At 46.4% G+C, this 17,856-nt stretch overlaps 1 protein-coding gene across 1 annotated transcript in view; it reads left to right on the top strand.

Moving 5' to 3' along the window:
* Positions 1-3,660: 3,660 nt before the first annotated feature.
* The window catches only part of LOC119453639 (protein halfway), a 29,976-nt gene continuing 15,780 nt past the window's right edge, over positions 3,661-17,856 (top strand). The window contains exons 1-4 of the mRNA XM_037715688.2: positions 3,661-4,387; positions 7,476-7,621; positions 12,265-12,455; positions 16,068-16,131. Of these exons, the coding sequence (XP_037571616.1) occupies positions 4,252-4,387; positions 7,476-7,621; positions 12,265-12,455; positions 16,068-16,131 (537 nt within the window). The 5' untranslated portion in view covers positions 3,661-4,251. The remainder of the gene's footprint in view (positions 4,388-7,475; positions 7,622-12,264; positions 12,456-16,067; positions 16,132-17,856) is intronic.

The raw sequence follows: 17,856 nt of genomic DNA, 5'->3' as shown, positions 1-17,856 counted from the left end.
AGCCTTCATTTTTTTAAAGACGAAATATCTGGTGTTCTTGCTCCTGCCGGGAAACAAGTAATAGCTGCATCTCTTATTTAAAAACAGCCTGAAAATTAAATTGTCAATGTCAGAAGTGACATATGCCTTTAGAAAAAAAATTAAGCCAGTCCCACGCTTGTGAAATCTGATGAAACAGCGCAGCTTTGCAAGCATGGGTGTATAGCGTAGTGGGTATGACGCTCGCCTTCGGACCGTAAGTACCGGGCTCAAATCTCACCTCTTTTTTCTTTCTTTCTCTCTCTCGCTCACACTTTCTCTTTCTCTCGGCCATAGCAAGTTGGTGTTAGAATCGTTGGTACAACGTAATCATATGGTTCCCATAAATGGATGTTCTTGAAGCGTGGGTGTATAGCCTAGTGGTTATGATGCTCGCCTTATAACGCTCGCTGAATCCCGCCTCCCCAAGAAAGTTTTATTTATTTATTTACTTATTTCTCTCGCTCTCTGTCTGTCTCTCTCTCTCTCTGCACCTCCTCTCCTCATTTCAGACTCTCTCCACTTTGCTCGAAATGCAAGAACCTCGATGTTTAAAGGTTTCGACAGCTTTGCACTGAGTCAAAGCGAAACTACTGCTTGCCGCAACTGCTGCGGACGAAACCGCGGCCGCTATCGACGCAATCATGGACGGCGACCTTGCTGTTCAGAAGGCAGGCGGCTGACGCACGCACCAAGTCAAAACGAAACTACCGTTCGTTATCGGCACCTACCCTATCTACAAATAGGAGAAAGGCGCATGGTGGTAAGCTACGGTCTCCGAGATTCAAGTGCCAAAGCTTAGGCGTGCTGCCCGTTCTCAGAAGTTAGGTGGCTAAAAGCTGCTTGTGTATTTATTGCGCAATTCGCGCGTTGCTGTTACACACTGTGATGTGCTTTTAGACACTCGGGCATGGGTAATGGAGGTTCTTTGAATCGAGCGCACCTCGTGTTCGCCTTTTTAGACACTTGTCGAGAGCAGGACCAGGGAAAATTTATCAGTGGCTCGCGGAACACCGAGCACGGGCCTGCGGAACCCGTAGGTTCCGCGGAAACCACTTTGAGAACCCATGCCGTCAGGCATTGCCGCCAGTCGTTTGGCCCGGCTGATTATAATGATTTATTCTGACCTCCCCCTCGCCCACAGGTTAAATGTAGCAAGCTGATTGTGCTTTCGAATGCGGATATAGCGGTCCCCTGGGCATGATGAAAGTTGCGCAAGCTGACATTACTTAGAGTGGGAACTGCCCAGCGGCCAGGCGTTCAGGGTGTGCCGAGAAGGCACAAAAGACAATCCTCGATGTCCAAACAGGGGATGTGTAGTATAGAAAAAAATTACTTATTTGACCACTCTATAAAGAAGAAAATTAAGCTTCAGCTGTAGTTTCGATGGACTTTCCAGCGTGCGACTGAAAGTGGCTCTGCTTTCAGAACGGGTGGCACCCCCCCCCGGTATATGCGCCTATGCAACAGCTCCAGGTTATGACACATGCCTTTGCATTGGTTAGCGGTTGCGCTGTACCTCGACCTCATACTGAGACAGTGCTTCGGTCTCTCCGTCTTGGACCTGTCCTGCCTGGGAACACCGTCCATGCTTCCTTTGGCGAGGACATCCTCCCAGGCGCTACTTGTACCTCCAAGCCACCAGGGTATGCCATTGATGCTTCCTTGGTGGTAGAACCGGCTGCTTTGACTACCGCAATGACCACACTGTCCTTGGACACTGCCTCTGGTTCCTTGGGCAGCTGGATAGGCAGCCTGGCGAAAATGAGGCACTGTGACTTCTAGCCGCTGGCTTCGGTGGAAATACCGGCGTTTCGCGGCTTTGAAGATGACGCCATCCTTTGGGATCAGGCTATCAATGCCTTGAGTGATCGTCATGCTTGGCCTGAGCAAAAGAGATGGCTGGTTGTAGCAAAACGACTTTGCAGTGTCACCAAAGCATGGGACAACTACGAAGGCGTCAAGCAGAGATCCTGGCCTGAATAGATCCTGGCTCTGATAGCTGCTTTCTGCCAGCTTCCTTATGCCTGTGGTGAGTCTGACCAGTGCAGTTCTACGCACGGAGCTCCGGAAAGCTGCCGCTTCGATCCTGAAACAGGTGGGTCCAGCAACGCATTGACAGAGAGGTCTTCAGGATGCCCCGCCGCAAACGCCGGCTGACAGAGTGTCACCGTCGGCTTCACCCCAGACAGTGGGAAGTGTACGGTGACCACCGCTCCCGCGTCGACCCACCACCAGGAGGCGCATCACAAACTGACACCATCGGCTCCACCACAACCTCTAAACACACAGCAAGTCACTGGTCGACTTTCACACGGCAGACTACGCTAGCTGAGCTGCTGCGACCAAAACCCGGCAACGCTCGGAAGCAGCACCATCTTGCCGCTGCAGCTGCACCTGCACCTGGGAAGGTTTTTGGCAGATTGCCTCGCCACCTGTCCCATTGTAGACCCTGGATGCGAGCCATTTTCGCACCATGGGTCTCTAACTATGCGTTGGCCTCTAACACCATACCATCAATTCCGGAGATTGTCACCACTTTCTATCCTCAGCAGTCATTGTCGTGGCCTTCACGCTCTTCAGTGATTAGGCACAGTGAGGTACCGGCTTCTCTCGTACTAGACGTTCTACCGCTCCAGACTCCTGACGGGTCCGTGGACCATGGAAACAACATACTTCCTGACCCTCCGCTGCCACATCTCCGGTTCTAAGGGCAGCCATTGGCTGAAGGCATGGCGCGTAGGGCCATGCCTGTCATTGACATCTTGCTCAAAGAAGCCGAAGCGACCAACACAGCTGAAATCATAATTGAAGATCTTCCCGTGCGGCCCAAGTCTACCTATCAGACGCGCAAGAGACCCCGCAGACACAGCTATACCCTGTTTGGAACCAACCACTTCCTGATAGACGACATAGCTCTTGTAGTCAACCATGACACTGTGACCAGGAATTGTCTGTCGTTCCATCATCGTACATGGATGACTCGGTGGCACGCGGCATTTCGCAGAGTTCTGGCTGTTTGAGTGCATTGGCACTGTGAAGGTACACCCGACAAGTAAGCATTTGAGTACATTGTGTGTGAAGGTACACCCGACAAGTAAGCATTTGAGTACATTGGCACTCAAATTTGAGTGCATTGGCGCTGTGAAGGTTCACCCGACAAGTAAGCAGATCGTTTTGCAGCTTGGACGCACGTCAGTGTGGCCGGCCGCTCTTCAATATCCAGGATCTCATGGCGCACTTTCTCAATGGCAACCGTCTCGAAACAGCCAATGCCACTCACCAGAGCCATCTGTAGCAACTTCTCATTTCCAGAGCCATTTGTAACAGCGTGGCCGAGTGTATTGTCGAAAAAAGGTGGCACTTGGGCGTGGGCACTCTCACGGCGGGCACCAGGAAAGAGGAAGAAGTCAGAGTAAAGCAGACAATCACAGGGACGGCCTCTTGTCTGCTTCACCCCTTTACAAGTGCCTTTGTCGTGGGCAACACAGAAGCAGTGTTCAAGGCGTGCATTTCGACGGAGGTTCAATGAGCTCTCCAAGTCACCTTCATTTCTTTGTTTTATGTCTATTTACTAATTATTTTTTGTTCTCTTTGCTTCATATTTTTTCTATTTGTTTCTTTTCTATTTGTCTTTATTTCATATTTCAAGATTGACAGGCATTCTACTAGACTCTCTCCTACCCTCATTAAGGAAATACTGATGTGACACTTCCAACTTTTCAATTCTTTGTGGTAAGTGCGGGTCTCAGACCTTGAAACCTTAGAAAGAATACTGGCAATTCCACAGAGCAGCCTGTACAACATAGTTTGCTAGCTTTCCTGCAAAACAGTTTTGGTTTCATTTCCTGGGAGGTGTATCGTGGCATGACATCGTGACACGGAAGGTAGTCACGTGAGAGCAGGACCATGCAACCTTCTGGCACTCACTCCAACTTGCTTGGTTGTATGTAATGCTGCTGTATTAGACCATGCAAGTGCCGGAACATTGCGATGTCTTACTCTCATGTACACAATTACCTCCTGAGAAATGAAATTGACACTGGCTGTAGAAAAGCTGATATAGTATATTATTTAGGGGCAATCTGAGGCTTGCCAGCATTCTTTGCTAGATTTAATGTAAGAAATGAGAAGTCAGAAGGGATAGCGAGTACTCCTTTAAGGTCTTTCTCTCTCGCTCATTGGTTGCCGAGCTCGGGCTTCTTAATAACTGGCATCCACTCCCTGCGTTTAATGCAGTTGCGTTCGGTGCCAGGGTTGGAGCTGTTGAAGAAACTGAGGAGGATGTGGCTCAACCATAACCTTCTCAACGCCCTGCCGCCGCACGCCTTTGCTAACAACACGGTGCTGGAGGACTTCTACCTGTCTGGTGAGTCAGGGAGTCCTTACACTGCTTCACTGCTTTCGTCTTTGTGTGGCCTACACTACAGTCTGTTTCATACATAGCGGGCAGTGCTGCAAAGCTACAGAGGCTTCTCTCACTGCTTGTGTTCACAAGCTAAAATAGTGCATCATATGTGACAGAAAGATATAGGTATGCGTCGCGCAATTATATGTAATGTTAAGTCTTGCACTGTCATGTCACAAAATTGTTACATGCAAGGTGTCGCAGATATGAACATGTTCACCATTGAACTATAGGACTGAAACATTTCTGCAACCAGAGTCCTTGAGTGCTGCTTATACCTGCGACCAAAACATAGTGGGCCTCTTCGATTTGTCGTCCAGGATGGTCCAGGACTGTCCGAGAATGTGTGGATGCCAATGCTCATTGGCTGAAAGCAGCATCTCAAGCAGTCCAGGCAGTTCGGGACTTCAAATTTAACGGGCCCAGTATGCTGCATACTAGAAGCAAAATTGTGAACAAGAATTGTATGGTTTTATGTAACCTTTGGGCCACAAGTGTTAGTTGCATATATATGAGCTAGTTATTCCATTGAAAGTGTTGCGGATTGAAAACACTGCAAAAGGTTCCGAGGGAAACTTCTATGACTGCACTACTCGCATAGCTTTCACGGTGTTGCGCCGATCACATAAACAGTGTGCAGTTGCTGACTGATTTTCCGGACTTCGCGGGGTCCAAAAATAGTCCGAAAAATCGAACAGTCCGAAAAACCTGTTCACCCTAAAAATAAAATTTATTAGGCTTAGAGTGTCATAAAAAATCTCTAATAATGCCCTGCCTCATACTACGCTCTGAGGCGATCAGATTTGCTTGGAGTTGCGCAAAACTGACATCTCCGAATATGGCCGACAGGAGCGTCACCGCACCGCATTGGCGATCTCTCTTAGCGGAGATCGCCATGGAGATAGAAGAAACAAGCCCCGTTACTTCGCAACACTTGGCTCCCGCGAAGGCACAGGAGGTGGCGCCGATCAAACAAATGCGAAGCCACACAGACACACAAACATTCGACCTGTCCAAGGCGCACACACCACGTGAAAAATAGCAGCCGAAACTTCAAACAAAAGAAAGAAAAGAACAGAAAGAACATAACTTGCAAAGTGATTATGACGATAGTGCTGACCGAAAAAAGACAGAAAAAAGAAAAGGTGCCATTCCCTGGAGCATTTTGTCAGCTAAGGAAGAGCGGGCATAGCCTCCGAGACAGGAAAACGGCGCGCGCATCCCCATCTTGGAAGCTATAGAGCGGGCCATTGGAAGCCAAGCCTGAGCAAGCCAGCGGAAAATCTAATATCGCGGCGTTCAAGGTCGGGTAGCGGCGCTCGGAAGGAGCGATTTAGTCTGGAAAATTGAACTTGGGGGCCTGAATTCGTCCGAAAAATCGGTTGCGATAATGCATTAGCTCTATGGGAACCCTGACGGTGCATTTATGAAGTCCGGAATATCCCACAAGTCCGAATTTTTGGAGTCCGAGAAATCCTTCGGCGACTGTAATAGCAAAGTGTGCCAAGCCCGGAAAAAATGTAATGCAGTTTAACTTTGATATAGCGAACTTCAGTATAACAATTACTTAACTTTCTATAACTTGTTTTCCATAGAACACTATGTATATTTTATACCTCAATGTAACCGAAGTGAATTCATAAACAATTTAAATATAATGAAATTTTACTGCGGCCATAAAGGAAGATTAAGGCAATAAATAGAAACTGCCATGGACACTGATCGTTACATGGTTGAATGACATGCGGCTGATTGCTAACGCCTTCTGGTGGCAGTTGCCAGCCTTGCTCCTAGCTTTCTCTTTCCTGTGTATATGTTTACAAATCAAATAATAACAATAACGCACCTCTCAAATTGCTCGCCACTGCGATAGAGAGCGGCCACAAAGTCCAAGCGCAATAAGATGCTGTCGTATCTTGCACGCTGTATGCTGTGAGGGTGAGCTCATAAGGATGGAGTGCACTGTATTCCCGTGTGAGCAGAAGGGGGGGGGGGGGGGGCAGGTGGGCATGTGTCTCTTTGTCTAGACTTGCTATAGCGGTGCATGGCTATCAGTGTGGCTGAGCGCTTACGAGGCCCGTGACCCATTTTAGAGATTATTATGCAGTGGGTGCAAACGTTGGGCAAGCCAAGATGGCTGTGGCTTCATGTGAGCTGTCTTCATGCACGTTTAGGGCTGGAGGTGGCAGACTGGGCTGGTTGGTTATTCATACCGGTAATATACAGCGCGAGAACAAACACAGGGACGAATAGCAGACACGGACAAGTGCTTGTCATGGACAAGTGTTCGCTCCCTTCTGCTTGCACTCTTCATGATGCTATCAGCTGTCGGGGCATAGTGGACTCAATAGCTTCGCAGGCTTCACTTCGTACCGCCGATGTGAATATATCATTGAAACAGCATGAAACCTTGTCTTTGTTTTGCCAACTCTCAAATTCAACAAAATTATTTTTTTATCTCTTTTTAATTAGTTTTTTTCTGCTTATCCGATAAGTTTAAAAATTTTATGGCCCCTTTCAAGAAAAATTTGTCGGCCACTGTACTTATTTGCATAAAAAGCCAAATTTCAATGTAACAAAGTTCTGTTACAACGAAGTAAAGTGCCGATTACTGGCCTTCTTATATTGAGGTTAAGCTGTACTAAACTGGGCCGATCCTAGAAACTAATTTGAAGTTGCGGGGAATACATGGGTCACGCTGGGTGGTATGTGCAATTGTGGCACCTACAGCGCTTGAACACTAACTCTTCTAACCCTTGCTATTGCTGTCACTGCTTCGTCATTCGGGTGAAACTGCTCATTTTATTTTTAACTCCTAGAAAAGTGCCCCTTATGTCCTCGCCTGTTAGGCGCGTTTACACGCTTTCAATGCTCAACCAACCTGTCCACCTTGCTGTGTTGTCCAGTTTTCTATTCAGCAACCAGCAATCACCTTGAGCGCCCACTTATTGGTCTTATACACTAAAGAAAAAAAAAGATAAAGCATTGATGGTGAGGCCATGTGCCAGTGTAAGAAGCAGTAAGCAGTGTGTGAAATTTTGCCCACCAGGAAATTCGTGGCACTGTGACGACGACTTTGCTAAGCGCCGAAACATGTGGCTGCAATCGCTTACCGCACGAGTGGCCAATCACGGACCGGGCATCGAGCTCCACGACGTCAGCACCACCGAGTGTGCCTCACCACCGCAATGGAAGGTGGGTGGGTTTGATTACATGTTTTATCTGCATAGTTTGGTTTCTAGAGCAGTCGACCTTTGATGAAAGAAATTATCTGATTCAGTAGACTTCCGTTAATTTGACTCTGGTTAATTTGATTTTTCAGTTAATTCGATCCCGACTGCAGGTCCTGGCCGGTGCCCATGCATTTCTTGAGTTTGGCCCAATATGATATGGGCCCAATCTTTTGTTACTTTGTTCCTAAAATTGGTCTTTGCTGGATAATATTAACTTGACCAGTCAGTCTGCACTTGCCTGAGCCAATAGTCAATAGCGACTGCTTTACTGGCGGCGTCTGTCTAAGCGGAGCTTAGAGAACAGTGAATGCGTTAACATACATCATCTACCGTTGTAAGCACCCAATTCGGGCCTGTCCTAGGAGGATCTTCAAGCAATAAATAACCAAAGGTCACACTATCGGATTATGGTATTTACACGATGTGCCTTTTTTTAGAGAAGATTGGGCTTAAAGTTGCCTGTGCAGCGCAATCGGACATTAAACCAAACCACCTTTGCGGCATTTGTATGCCTTACTGCACGACGCAGATCTATTGCAGTGAAGATGACTTTGAAAATTGAGCGGCAAAGCTGGCTTCAAGAAACCGGCCACCAGTGCGCAACACATGTTAGACCCTTTGGCGTTTTTCTTGCTAAAAAATTGGTTGCGCGTTAGATTTCTACTTTGTTTAGGAACTTTGACATCATTTCTATGTTAGTTTTACACTTTGAACACAGAAAGTGGTGGCGTGTTAGAATAGAACTAGTATTGCCAAGTGATTCAGTGGTGTGCTCTGGCGTTTTTTCTGCATCTTGTTTATCCCTTTTAAGATCGATTTATTTCGCTATATCTGACCACCCAGGGTCGTTTTTTTATTGCAGATTTGAATTCTTCAGAGGGACCTCTCCTGAAAAAAATTACCGTAATTTTTCTAGGGTGACCGTAAAATGAGAAAACATATTTTGCATTGGTATATATGTACTGTTTATTCATGAATAACAACAATAAAAATAGGAAAGGGGCTTTAGGTCCAGCGGACCTAAAGCGGACCCTTGGCCAGCGGATGCCTTGGCTAAAGCCCCTCCATACACGTTTTTGCCGACCAGGTTAAGTACCGCCAACCTACCTTCTCAGTCTCACTCCTCCCTTGCTCAACCCCTCAGTTTCCGGCATGAAGCGGAACTTACGTAGCCCAGCTTCTGGTTTTAAGCGGAAGCGATGTCACTGCTGTGCAGAGGTGCGAGCGTGCAACAAGCAAAAATTCCGGAACCGGAAACCCCAGAAGCGGAAATTGCAGAAGCGGAGCTGGTTTGAGCAACGAATCAGGGAACAGCGGCGCACATCAAAGGTTGGCGCTACTTAGCAAAAACGGCGGTGGCTCTTGGATGGCTTTAGGTCCTCTCGCGTTATCAACGAGATCAGCCAGCAGTGAGTGGTGGATGATAAGACTAGTATAGAATAAGTCATAAGGCATCGCTACAAAATACCGGCCCTGTATCGTCAACCATTTATCATGCCGCCATCATACCATCTTCGTCAATCCTTTGACGTCATTCCTTGTTCATCATCTTATCGTCATCATGCTGTCGCCATTCATGATTATGCCACCATTGTCATTCCATCGTCATCATTGTGTCGTTGTCACAGAGATATAATCATGCATCTCTTGTCATACTGTCGTCAGGCCGTCTCAGTCGTGCCATGGTCGTCATTCCCGCTTCATCCAGTTATCATATCGTTGTCACGGCGTCTTCATCATACAGTTGTCATTATCTCATTGTCCTCATGTCATCATCATCACATTGTCACTCTACCGTCGTCATACTAAGAATCGACATCTGATTGTTGTCATGCCGTCATCATTATACGTCTTTATCATTCCATCGATACCATTCCTTCGTCATTTCATCGTAACTGCGTCAGTGTCATGCAGTTGTCATGCCTCCATACTCATGGGCAACCTTGGCAAACTAACGCCATAGCAAAGTGGGACGATATCGGAGTATGGGGCATACAGCCGAAGCACCGAAAGTCTCCGAATGACCACTACACGTGCCAATAAATATGACTTCTGGCATGTGATCTGTCTCTGCATTGCTTGACTGCTATTCGCATTACCATCTACAGTCATCGTGAGATTAGTTCTGCTGTAATTTTTTTTTATTGGGTGCTGAGAAACTTCAACAGTTTTCCTTCGGATTAATCTCATTCATCTCGAGCTGGCGATGCGTGCAACTTTGCTGGCTGCGCTCATCATGTCACCATTGTAACATGCCCGGTAGCTGCCAGGGCACTGTTTCCGGTATGTAGCCACAGTTGCCTCACATGCCGCATCATGTTGCCTCCACAAATTGTTAGAACATTGTCCGAGGAGCTTGAGTGCAATGCTAGACTAGCCCTGTCAATGCTTTGCACAACTGCCAATTTTGTCCTTAGGGTGACAGCCTATATATTGACTTTGTGGTGCACCTTTGAATAATATCAAATGTTGTGAGAGAGGTGAAGAACCTGTTGCATTGTGAGGTATGCATGCGCACTTAAATTTCTAAAGCAGCATACAGCATTTGGAGGAAATATAGCAGTGAGTCTTGAATTTTATTTTGAAAACTTGCTGGCAATATCCATGGTTCACCTAATCACACTGGATTGCGTACATTCAGCTGTCATCATTTCAGTATCAATTCATTGGTCCCTTTTCCAAATTCGTTTATGGTAAATTCCAAATAAAGTTACCCATTCCATTTAAAAAACACATCCTTCAATTTGTATCTCAATTAAATTGAACAAATTTTGCTTGCCTTAACTAGGTCGAATGGATCTAAGTTTAAAAATAGTGCTGAGCCGGACAGTTGCATTGATGTCTTTTTTTTTTCTCAACCCACCTGCATAATCACCTTTGGCATGCTTGGTACAGGGAACACAGGACAGAAGACAAAGGTGACAATTGAATGCATACTTTCACCTAGAGTTTATTGAAGAAAGTGGCACAAGGGGAGGGTGTACAGAAAACAAAAAAACAAGGAAACAACTGCGTGGTGAAATATTGCAGACATATGAGAAGCGTAAACAAAGAATTTAGCTACAGGAACACTGCATACTAATATAGGCCTGGCAATCACGCTCCAAGGTTCTTTAAGTCCACTGATACATTAAATCCATAGGCCGCTGATACATTTGTATCAATGGGTATCAATGTGTATCACTGATGTATCAATATGTATCATCGTAAATTACTAATTGTGTGTATCAGATGGATATGTCTATCCGCCTGTCGTGTTGTGTCTCATGAATTTGACTCTAATAGAGGGTTTTAGCTTCTTCGCAAACATATTAGCATTGCTACCGAAATGTGTACGGCAGCGGTAACAGTGGTTGTGACATCTGGTGATGCAGAGTCAAACCAGACAGCTTGCAAACTTAGCGTTGCAGTGACTGACCATATTCTTCTTGAACGCTAGTGCAAAGCCTCGGTGGCAACGTAGCTGTTAACATGTCATACCATAACACTGACATGACAAAAAAAATTTTCAAACTCACGGTAGTTGGACAAATTGTCACAAGATGTCGCTACAAGATGTCGCTACCAGTTTTACTGCTGCTGTCCGTGGCTCCTGTAACCCAATAATCCGCAAATGGTATGAAGTTTGCGGAGAAGCTGAAGCTCGCCGTTAACCCTTACAGTGCCACTCCAGAGATCACTCTCAGGGCTCACAAGTGCACAGCCCCTGCCTCCCCTGAAGCAACTCATGTAAAAAAGAACATTGCACGACCGTTGTGCCATCTATGGATAAGCCATCTAAACTAAACATGTAAGTTTAATTTATGACCGGAGGTGAAGCATATGTCTCTTCCCTGTTGCACTGTCTCGGCAGGGCAGCCGCGGGGAGCCGGTGTGGCAAGACCATGTGTACATTGACAAAGAAATTTATGAACTGTTGACGAATTCCTCGATTAGGAAAAAGCAATGACGAAGACTTGTTTGCACTTTAATACCATGAATATCTACCAGTTAGCCCAGCTGTGCACATTTCTGCTATTTGTCGCCTGAAAGGTTGCACAGTAGTCGCATTTTCTTCCACTGTGCCACCTTTCAGTTGGTAGTCTCTCCTTGGGTTGTTCCTTCTTGTTCTTGTGTCCGTGTTTTGCACGCCTGTATTTTCATACCATGGAAGGAATTATTAACCAATTATGAAATATTTATTAGGAGACAGCAACGATGCAGAGTCAGCTTCTATGTAGCATGAAATGTTCAAGCTTAACCAACATGTATTAAAAAAAAGCAGGCAGGGGCTGTGAGCAGTTCCAAAAAAAAAGAAGGGACAATCAAAGGGTCTTATTAGGAAATCTTAAGGTGTAGGGGCCTGACTTTGAATGATAAGAATTTTTATATTACACATTTTGTTCTTGCTTGTCACATATTGACAGCTTTACCCATGTGCATTGGGTCATTGCTTTTCTTTTCTTGTTTTTTTTGAGTGCGGCCTAATTAAACTTTTTCAGGAACTGTACTTCCATCTGTCTCCTTCATCGTTTATCCCTCGTTTTCTGCATCGAGTCACACCGTGCAACCGTACCAACTCGGCCAGCTTTTTGATTCCAACTGACCTCGCCCTGATGTGTGCAGGGCCGCAACCCGTTCCTCTTTGGCTTTGCGCTCTGTGAACGGTGCGCGTGCAACACGTCTGAGTCGCTCACTGTGGACGTGAACTGCACGGGGCGAGGCCTGGAGGAGTTGCCCCTGAATCTGCCCTTGCGAGCACGTGTGCTGCGGCTGGCCAACAACCGCATCAAGTCACTCATGCTGACCTCGAAAGGGTGAGTACATGCATGACGTCACGCACTCTTTTTAGTTCTTTTTATGGCGAATTCTCCTTGGAACAAAAATGTACGAGAAGTAGCCATGAAAGCTACTGAGATCAGTAGTTTGATGGTGTGGCTGCTCCTCTAAGCAGCAGTAACAGTTTACAAACTTTTTTTTTACACGTGTGATTGCCTTTACACTTTTGCAGAGGATAAATTCACAAGGATGCACAAGTGTTTTATAAGATGCAAGCGGACTCGGCTAAAATTAACATGTAAATGCATCATTCACAGAAAGTAATCTGGCATTGCTTTTCTGGACAACTGTTACACATCTACAGACTTTTATTTGCAAAACTGTTGAGCAAAGCTGGAGGGGCATATGTGATGAAATGTTTAGCCATTGTTAAGAGGGGTACATATGTGCCATATATTGGAGACAGAACACAGCTCATGATCATGCTACAGTCGAATCTTGATAATTCGAACTCGAAGGGGCCCGGAAATTTGTTCGAATTAAAAGAAGTTCGAATGAAAGAAAGGACGTATTTTTGAAGTATTCGAGCACCATAGCACGATGCACAAACGGTGCGAGTCGTGAAATATCGCGGCGTGCAACCGCCCACGCCGGCCAACGCTCGGTTCCCGATAACGGCAGTTAGCGACACTTCAGGGAGCGGGCGGCGCCGGATGGCGACTGGGGCGCCATCCATCGGTGGAGACCGTCGAAGGTGAGGGAGGAGGGTGGCAGGGAAGCGGATTTGGCTTCGGCAACTTCGCCGCTTCGGTAGCCCCCTCGCCCTCTCCCTCAGCTCTCTCGCAGCTCCCTCCCCTTCGACCGTCTCCATGCGCACCCGCTGCCAGTACAGCTGGCCGGTGCAGATTAGCCCGCTCCCTGAAGTTTCGTTTTCTGTCGTTATCGGGAAGCGAGCGTTTGCCGGCGTGGGGCAGTTTTGTTGGCCAGACTGGGCCTCCGCCGCTGCATTAAGGGGTCTCTCCTAAGCTTTTTCCTCTATGGCGGTGTCGGAGCAATGCCGGCCGGAGGCGCCGCCGCGCTATTTGGCATGCTGCTGAGAGCATTGTCGGTCAGCGCTATGTTCGAATTAACCGTCGCAAATGCTTTTGCATTCGAATTACTGAGTGTTTTCGCTTATTGAAATACGCATAACTTTGACGGGACCACAGCGTCGGTTCGAATAAACCGGCAGTTCAAATTAATGAGATTCGGCTGTATCATGACGATGACAAGATAATACAATTGAACCTCATTGCTACTGTTCTTCTTTTATTGGGGGGGGGGGGTATGGAATGAAGCAGAGGGGCCCTAACTGTTCTTTGACATGGAGGATGTCTGCCCAACTGCGCCATTATTTCCTGTAGCCAACAAGGGATTGTTGCTTCTTTCCGAGTGTCAGTAGAGCTTGAGGACAAGCTCTAATTGTAAACAGCAGAGAATGATCAGGTGTAGAATGGTTGAAAAGGGATCCTTTGTAATCTTTAAACCCTTAGCGGGACACTAATGAGAAACACTAAATCAGTTTATACGAATCAAGCATTCTTTCAAAGCTCTATTTTCTAGGAGTGTTCTAGGTTCTACTGTACTTGGTTCTAGAGAAAATTGCATCTGAAGGGTCCACATACCTTTAACGCAATTCAAATTGCCCACTCCTGAGCGGGAAGTGGTGACGTAGCATATGCCATCGCCGCCCTTTACTGCCATTGGTGAGTAAAACGGCGACCGAAAAGACAACGCTACATTTCTTTTTTCACAACAAGCAAACATGTGGCCATGGAGAAACCGAGTCAAAACAGAGCGTTAGATTCACCGCTGCAGCTGCTCTTGGTCAAGTGGTGTGGACCGTTCAGGCATCCCGCGACACATGGACGTGGAATTCTCTCCTACTTGCAGTTTTTGTGAGTTTCGCTAACCAGCAAAACCAGCGCAGCACTACGCGATAATGAAACTACTGCAACACAAAAGCACAGGCAGCGCAGAGTCGCGCAAAACGAAACCTTTAGCCCATTCGCATCGTTGTCGAGTGTTCTTTGTCAAGGGTTCTTGAACGCCATTGTCAATGAGTTCTTTTTCTAAAAATATAACAGGAGTGGACAAGTAGCTTTTTCTTCCCTCTCATAATGTAATACAATATATCCATAACTTTCAGCTCTTCGGTGAAATGGAAGTTTGGCTTTCTTTGTCCCTTCTAATAATTAACCTATTCCCACAAAATTGATAAAAATACAGCATGAGTTTAAACCGACTGTTCTTCCTCTTTAATGTCCCATTAATGTCATATTGCTCCATTTTTATTATAATGTGGTGCAGCAAGCAGGCAAGCCAGGACAAAGGACAAGAACAAAATGTTACAGCAGAAGTCTTGTTGGCCAGCCACACATTTGTTACAAACACATGAAAGCTTGCATAGAAGGCAGCTTTATTATGCAAAAAAACACAGAAGTCACTGTGCTGCAAAGTGGAAGCGATGAGCACAGTGGTGGTGATCGAAAAGAGACAAGAACTCGCGAGGCACAAGTCGGATTGTTGCTGTCCACCTCTTGCTGACTGTGCATTTGTTCGTTGCACTGGGCTCTGAGGTTCCTTTTGTGGAGTCTCACATGTGCTCTTGGGACAAAGGAACGACAACACAGTAGTGTAAACAATCAAAAGGGCATTTATTGCACCTTTCATACACTAATACATGCTAGCCGAATTACTATGCATAGAACATTGACATGAGCGAGCGACAAATCAAGGAAGTCCGACTCACCGCGACCCGATAGCGAGCGAATATGTTCGCCCCATGCTATGACACCATCGCCTAGTCGTTCACGTGTACGGTCACGCGAACGGTGGCACGTTCGAACGATCCGTGTTCGTCCATACCAGTGCCCTCCTCCTAGCCACACGAGACGGTCTCGCAAAGTGTGGATCGGCGCATGCACGGGACGTCCGCATCGCTCACCGACCCCAACCCGAAGAGGAACAGCCTTCTCCTTTTTGCGTCCGCCTAACCCAGCGCCGTCAGGTGGCGTTAGCAGCGTAACACTAGCGCCATCTCTCGTAATACGCTGCAACTCCGCTGCCCTAAAGCTACGCGGCAAAGCCGGATTACAGGAGACGAGCGATGCGGGGAAAACAACATCAGGGGAGGTGTGAGATTTGCGCATCCCCACACTTTTTATATAGAGTAAGCTTTTCTTTGCCCATGCCTACCTCTCTGCTATTTGGCATGTCATTGTCGTTGGCGGTCTTCTGAGTAGAAGCTATAGCTACTCTAGCGACCGTACTGTCGCTGTTGGGGTTGCGATCACTTTCAGGAGGTTTCACATCACTCGGCACCAGATGTGCCAGTGTGTAAGGCCAATAGCATTTCTGGCACTTTGCCAAGCTCGTTAACTTTGCACAGTGCCAGGAAAGCTTTCGGCCGTCTACTTCTATGCGTCCGGTGTGGAGACGTGCGAAATCTTGCGAAGGTGGTACTATCACTGAAAGTGATTGCTCGAGAATATAGCCCTGAACGCTCTACGATGAATCCCATCTTGGCTAATGACCGTTACAGGAAGCGTTTGTTGCTGAAATTTGTTACGAGTTTGTTATTGTGAAGCGCCGATTTGTCTTCTGTGCAGGGAAGGCTGGGACAGCCTGCTGATGCTTGATGTCCATGGCAACGAGATTTCGTCCATCGATCAAGTAAGGCTTGCCTTCCCACACAAAAGCCTAGGAGGCCCTTGCATTGCTTGTGGTGTGAAAGAAAGTGAAGAGATGCAGAGCGAGCGGGTTTATTGAATACAGTGATCATAACCGTGCACACGCATAATCACTGGTTTAAGTGCATACCTGCGAACTCTCCCAAGTCTTCAGTGAAGTTTACGAATTTGATCTTGTCCTATGATTTTTAGAATGTTGTGTTAAGTTTCATGAAAAATAACTTCTCTTTGAAAAAATGGTTTGAAGCTTTTAAAAGATAGGGCGGCGCAAAATTACATTAAGAAATGCTCACTTAAAAGAAATTTGATGGTACCTGCACCATATAAACAAGGGAGTACTTGCGTCGAGCAAGCTTATATACACAAATACAAGATCTTATGAGAGTTGAGTGAGCATTGAAAAAATTTTTAATGTAGCAAGCTTACTGTTGTGTGAGCTTGAGTTCACAGGAACTTATAGTAGTCTCATATGCCTTTTGGCAAGGGTGTTTAGAAGGACAGTAAAGAGAAATGCACTGTCAACTTAGGCTGGTAAAATACTTATGTGAAAGTGTTTGCGTTTCAGTGATGGACAAGGATTTCTTATCAGATGAAATGGAAGCCAGACACTCCATGTCTGAATTTTGCTCGCAAAGCGCAGTACCGATCACATTCGGCTGGTGTCTCATATTTCACAATATGTTTGCGTTTTGTGGCTGTTTTTTTTTGTGTGTGTTTGTGTACTTCCCTAGTGCAATTTAATTATTCATCTCTAATAATTTGATTGTCACTTGGCAAATATTTCCAAAATCTTTGACAGGTAGGCAATTGAGGAATTTGAAGTTTGCATGTTTCACGGCCCTCCTTTTCTTAAGGTGAAGCTTTATCTGCCTACTGTCCTTGGTGTGGCGTGGCTGTTGTCTATTGCTGGGTCAGTCGCATATTGCCGCTTTGTCAAGGGTGCAGACCAGCGAGAGATATGCCTGTTTACGTGACTCTTGTGTGCATGTGTGAGTTGCGAGAGAAAGATCTGGGGACTGCACCTAGGTACTGCGGAGAGGAAGACAAGCTTTACTCCGTTAGTCCCTAGTCAAGCTGCACTACACGATGAAGGATAAGTACACCGGAGTAAGCTCTCTCTCTACTAGTATTACATGGCATAGCAGCTTCAGCACTGTGCTCGTGAAGGGGAGTTCCATAGTTCGAATTGCGTGTTTCACGGGCTTTTCTTCTTGAAAATCTGCATTATTACAGTGAACTCCCGTTAAGACGAACTCAAAGGGACCATGAAAATTTGTTCGTCTTATCAGAAGTTCATCTCAACCGAAGTGTCCTCGAAAAAATAAATGGCAACATAACCACGTGCGCCTAAACATCCTACTTCAACATGGTAAATGAAGGAGACTTACAACGGGAGAAAATAACAAAAACATTTATTTGAGCTCACCTTATAGAAAACCACTCTCGATTGGAACTTTTGCTGGGCTTTAGCCAGTCCGTGATGGATCTTTGCCGCTTCTGTACAAATTGGTGAGCAGACACAAATGATGTCATTTCCCCTAAGGACTTTAACAATCGTTCTGTGCCCTCGTGGTGCTGGAAAAAAAATCACCAGCAAGTTCAAGTAGGCATGTGCTGCCTCGCAGCACACAGGCACGGGCCCTGGCCTAGCATCCTCCTCGTCGTCATCAGAGGTGCCTTCTGAAGACGCCTCAAGCACTTCTTCGAT

This window comes from Dermacentor silvarum, chromosome 5 (assembly GCF_013339745.2).
Source record: "Dermacentor silvarum isolate Dsil-2018 chromosome 5, BIME_Dsil_1.4, whole genome shotgun sequence".
Taxonomy (NCBI): domain Eukaryota; kingdom Metazoa; phylum Arthropoda; class Arachnida; order Ixodida; family Ixodidae; genus Dermacentor; species Dermacentor silvarum.
The sequence above is the reverse complement of the archived record's forward strand: the minus strand, read 5'-3'. Positions and strand labels throughout refer to the sequence as shown.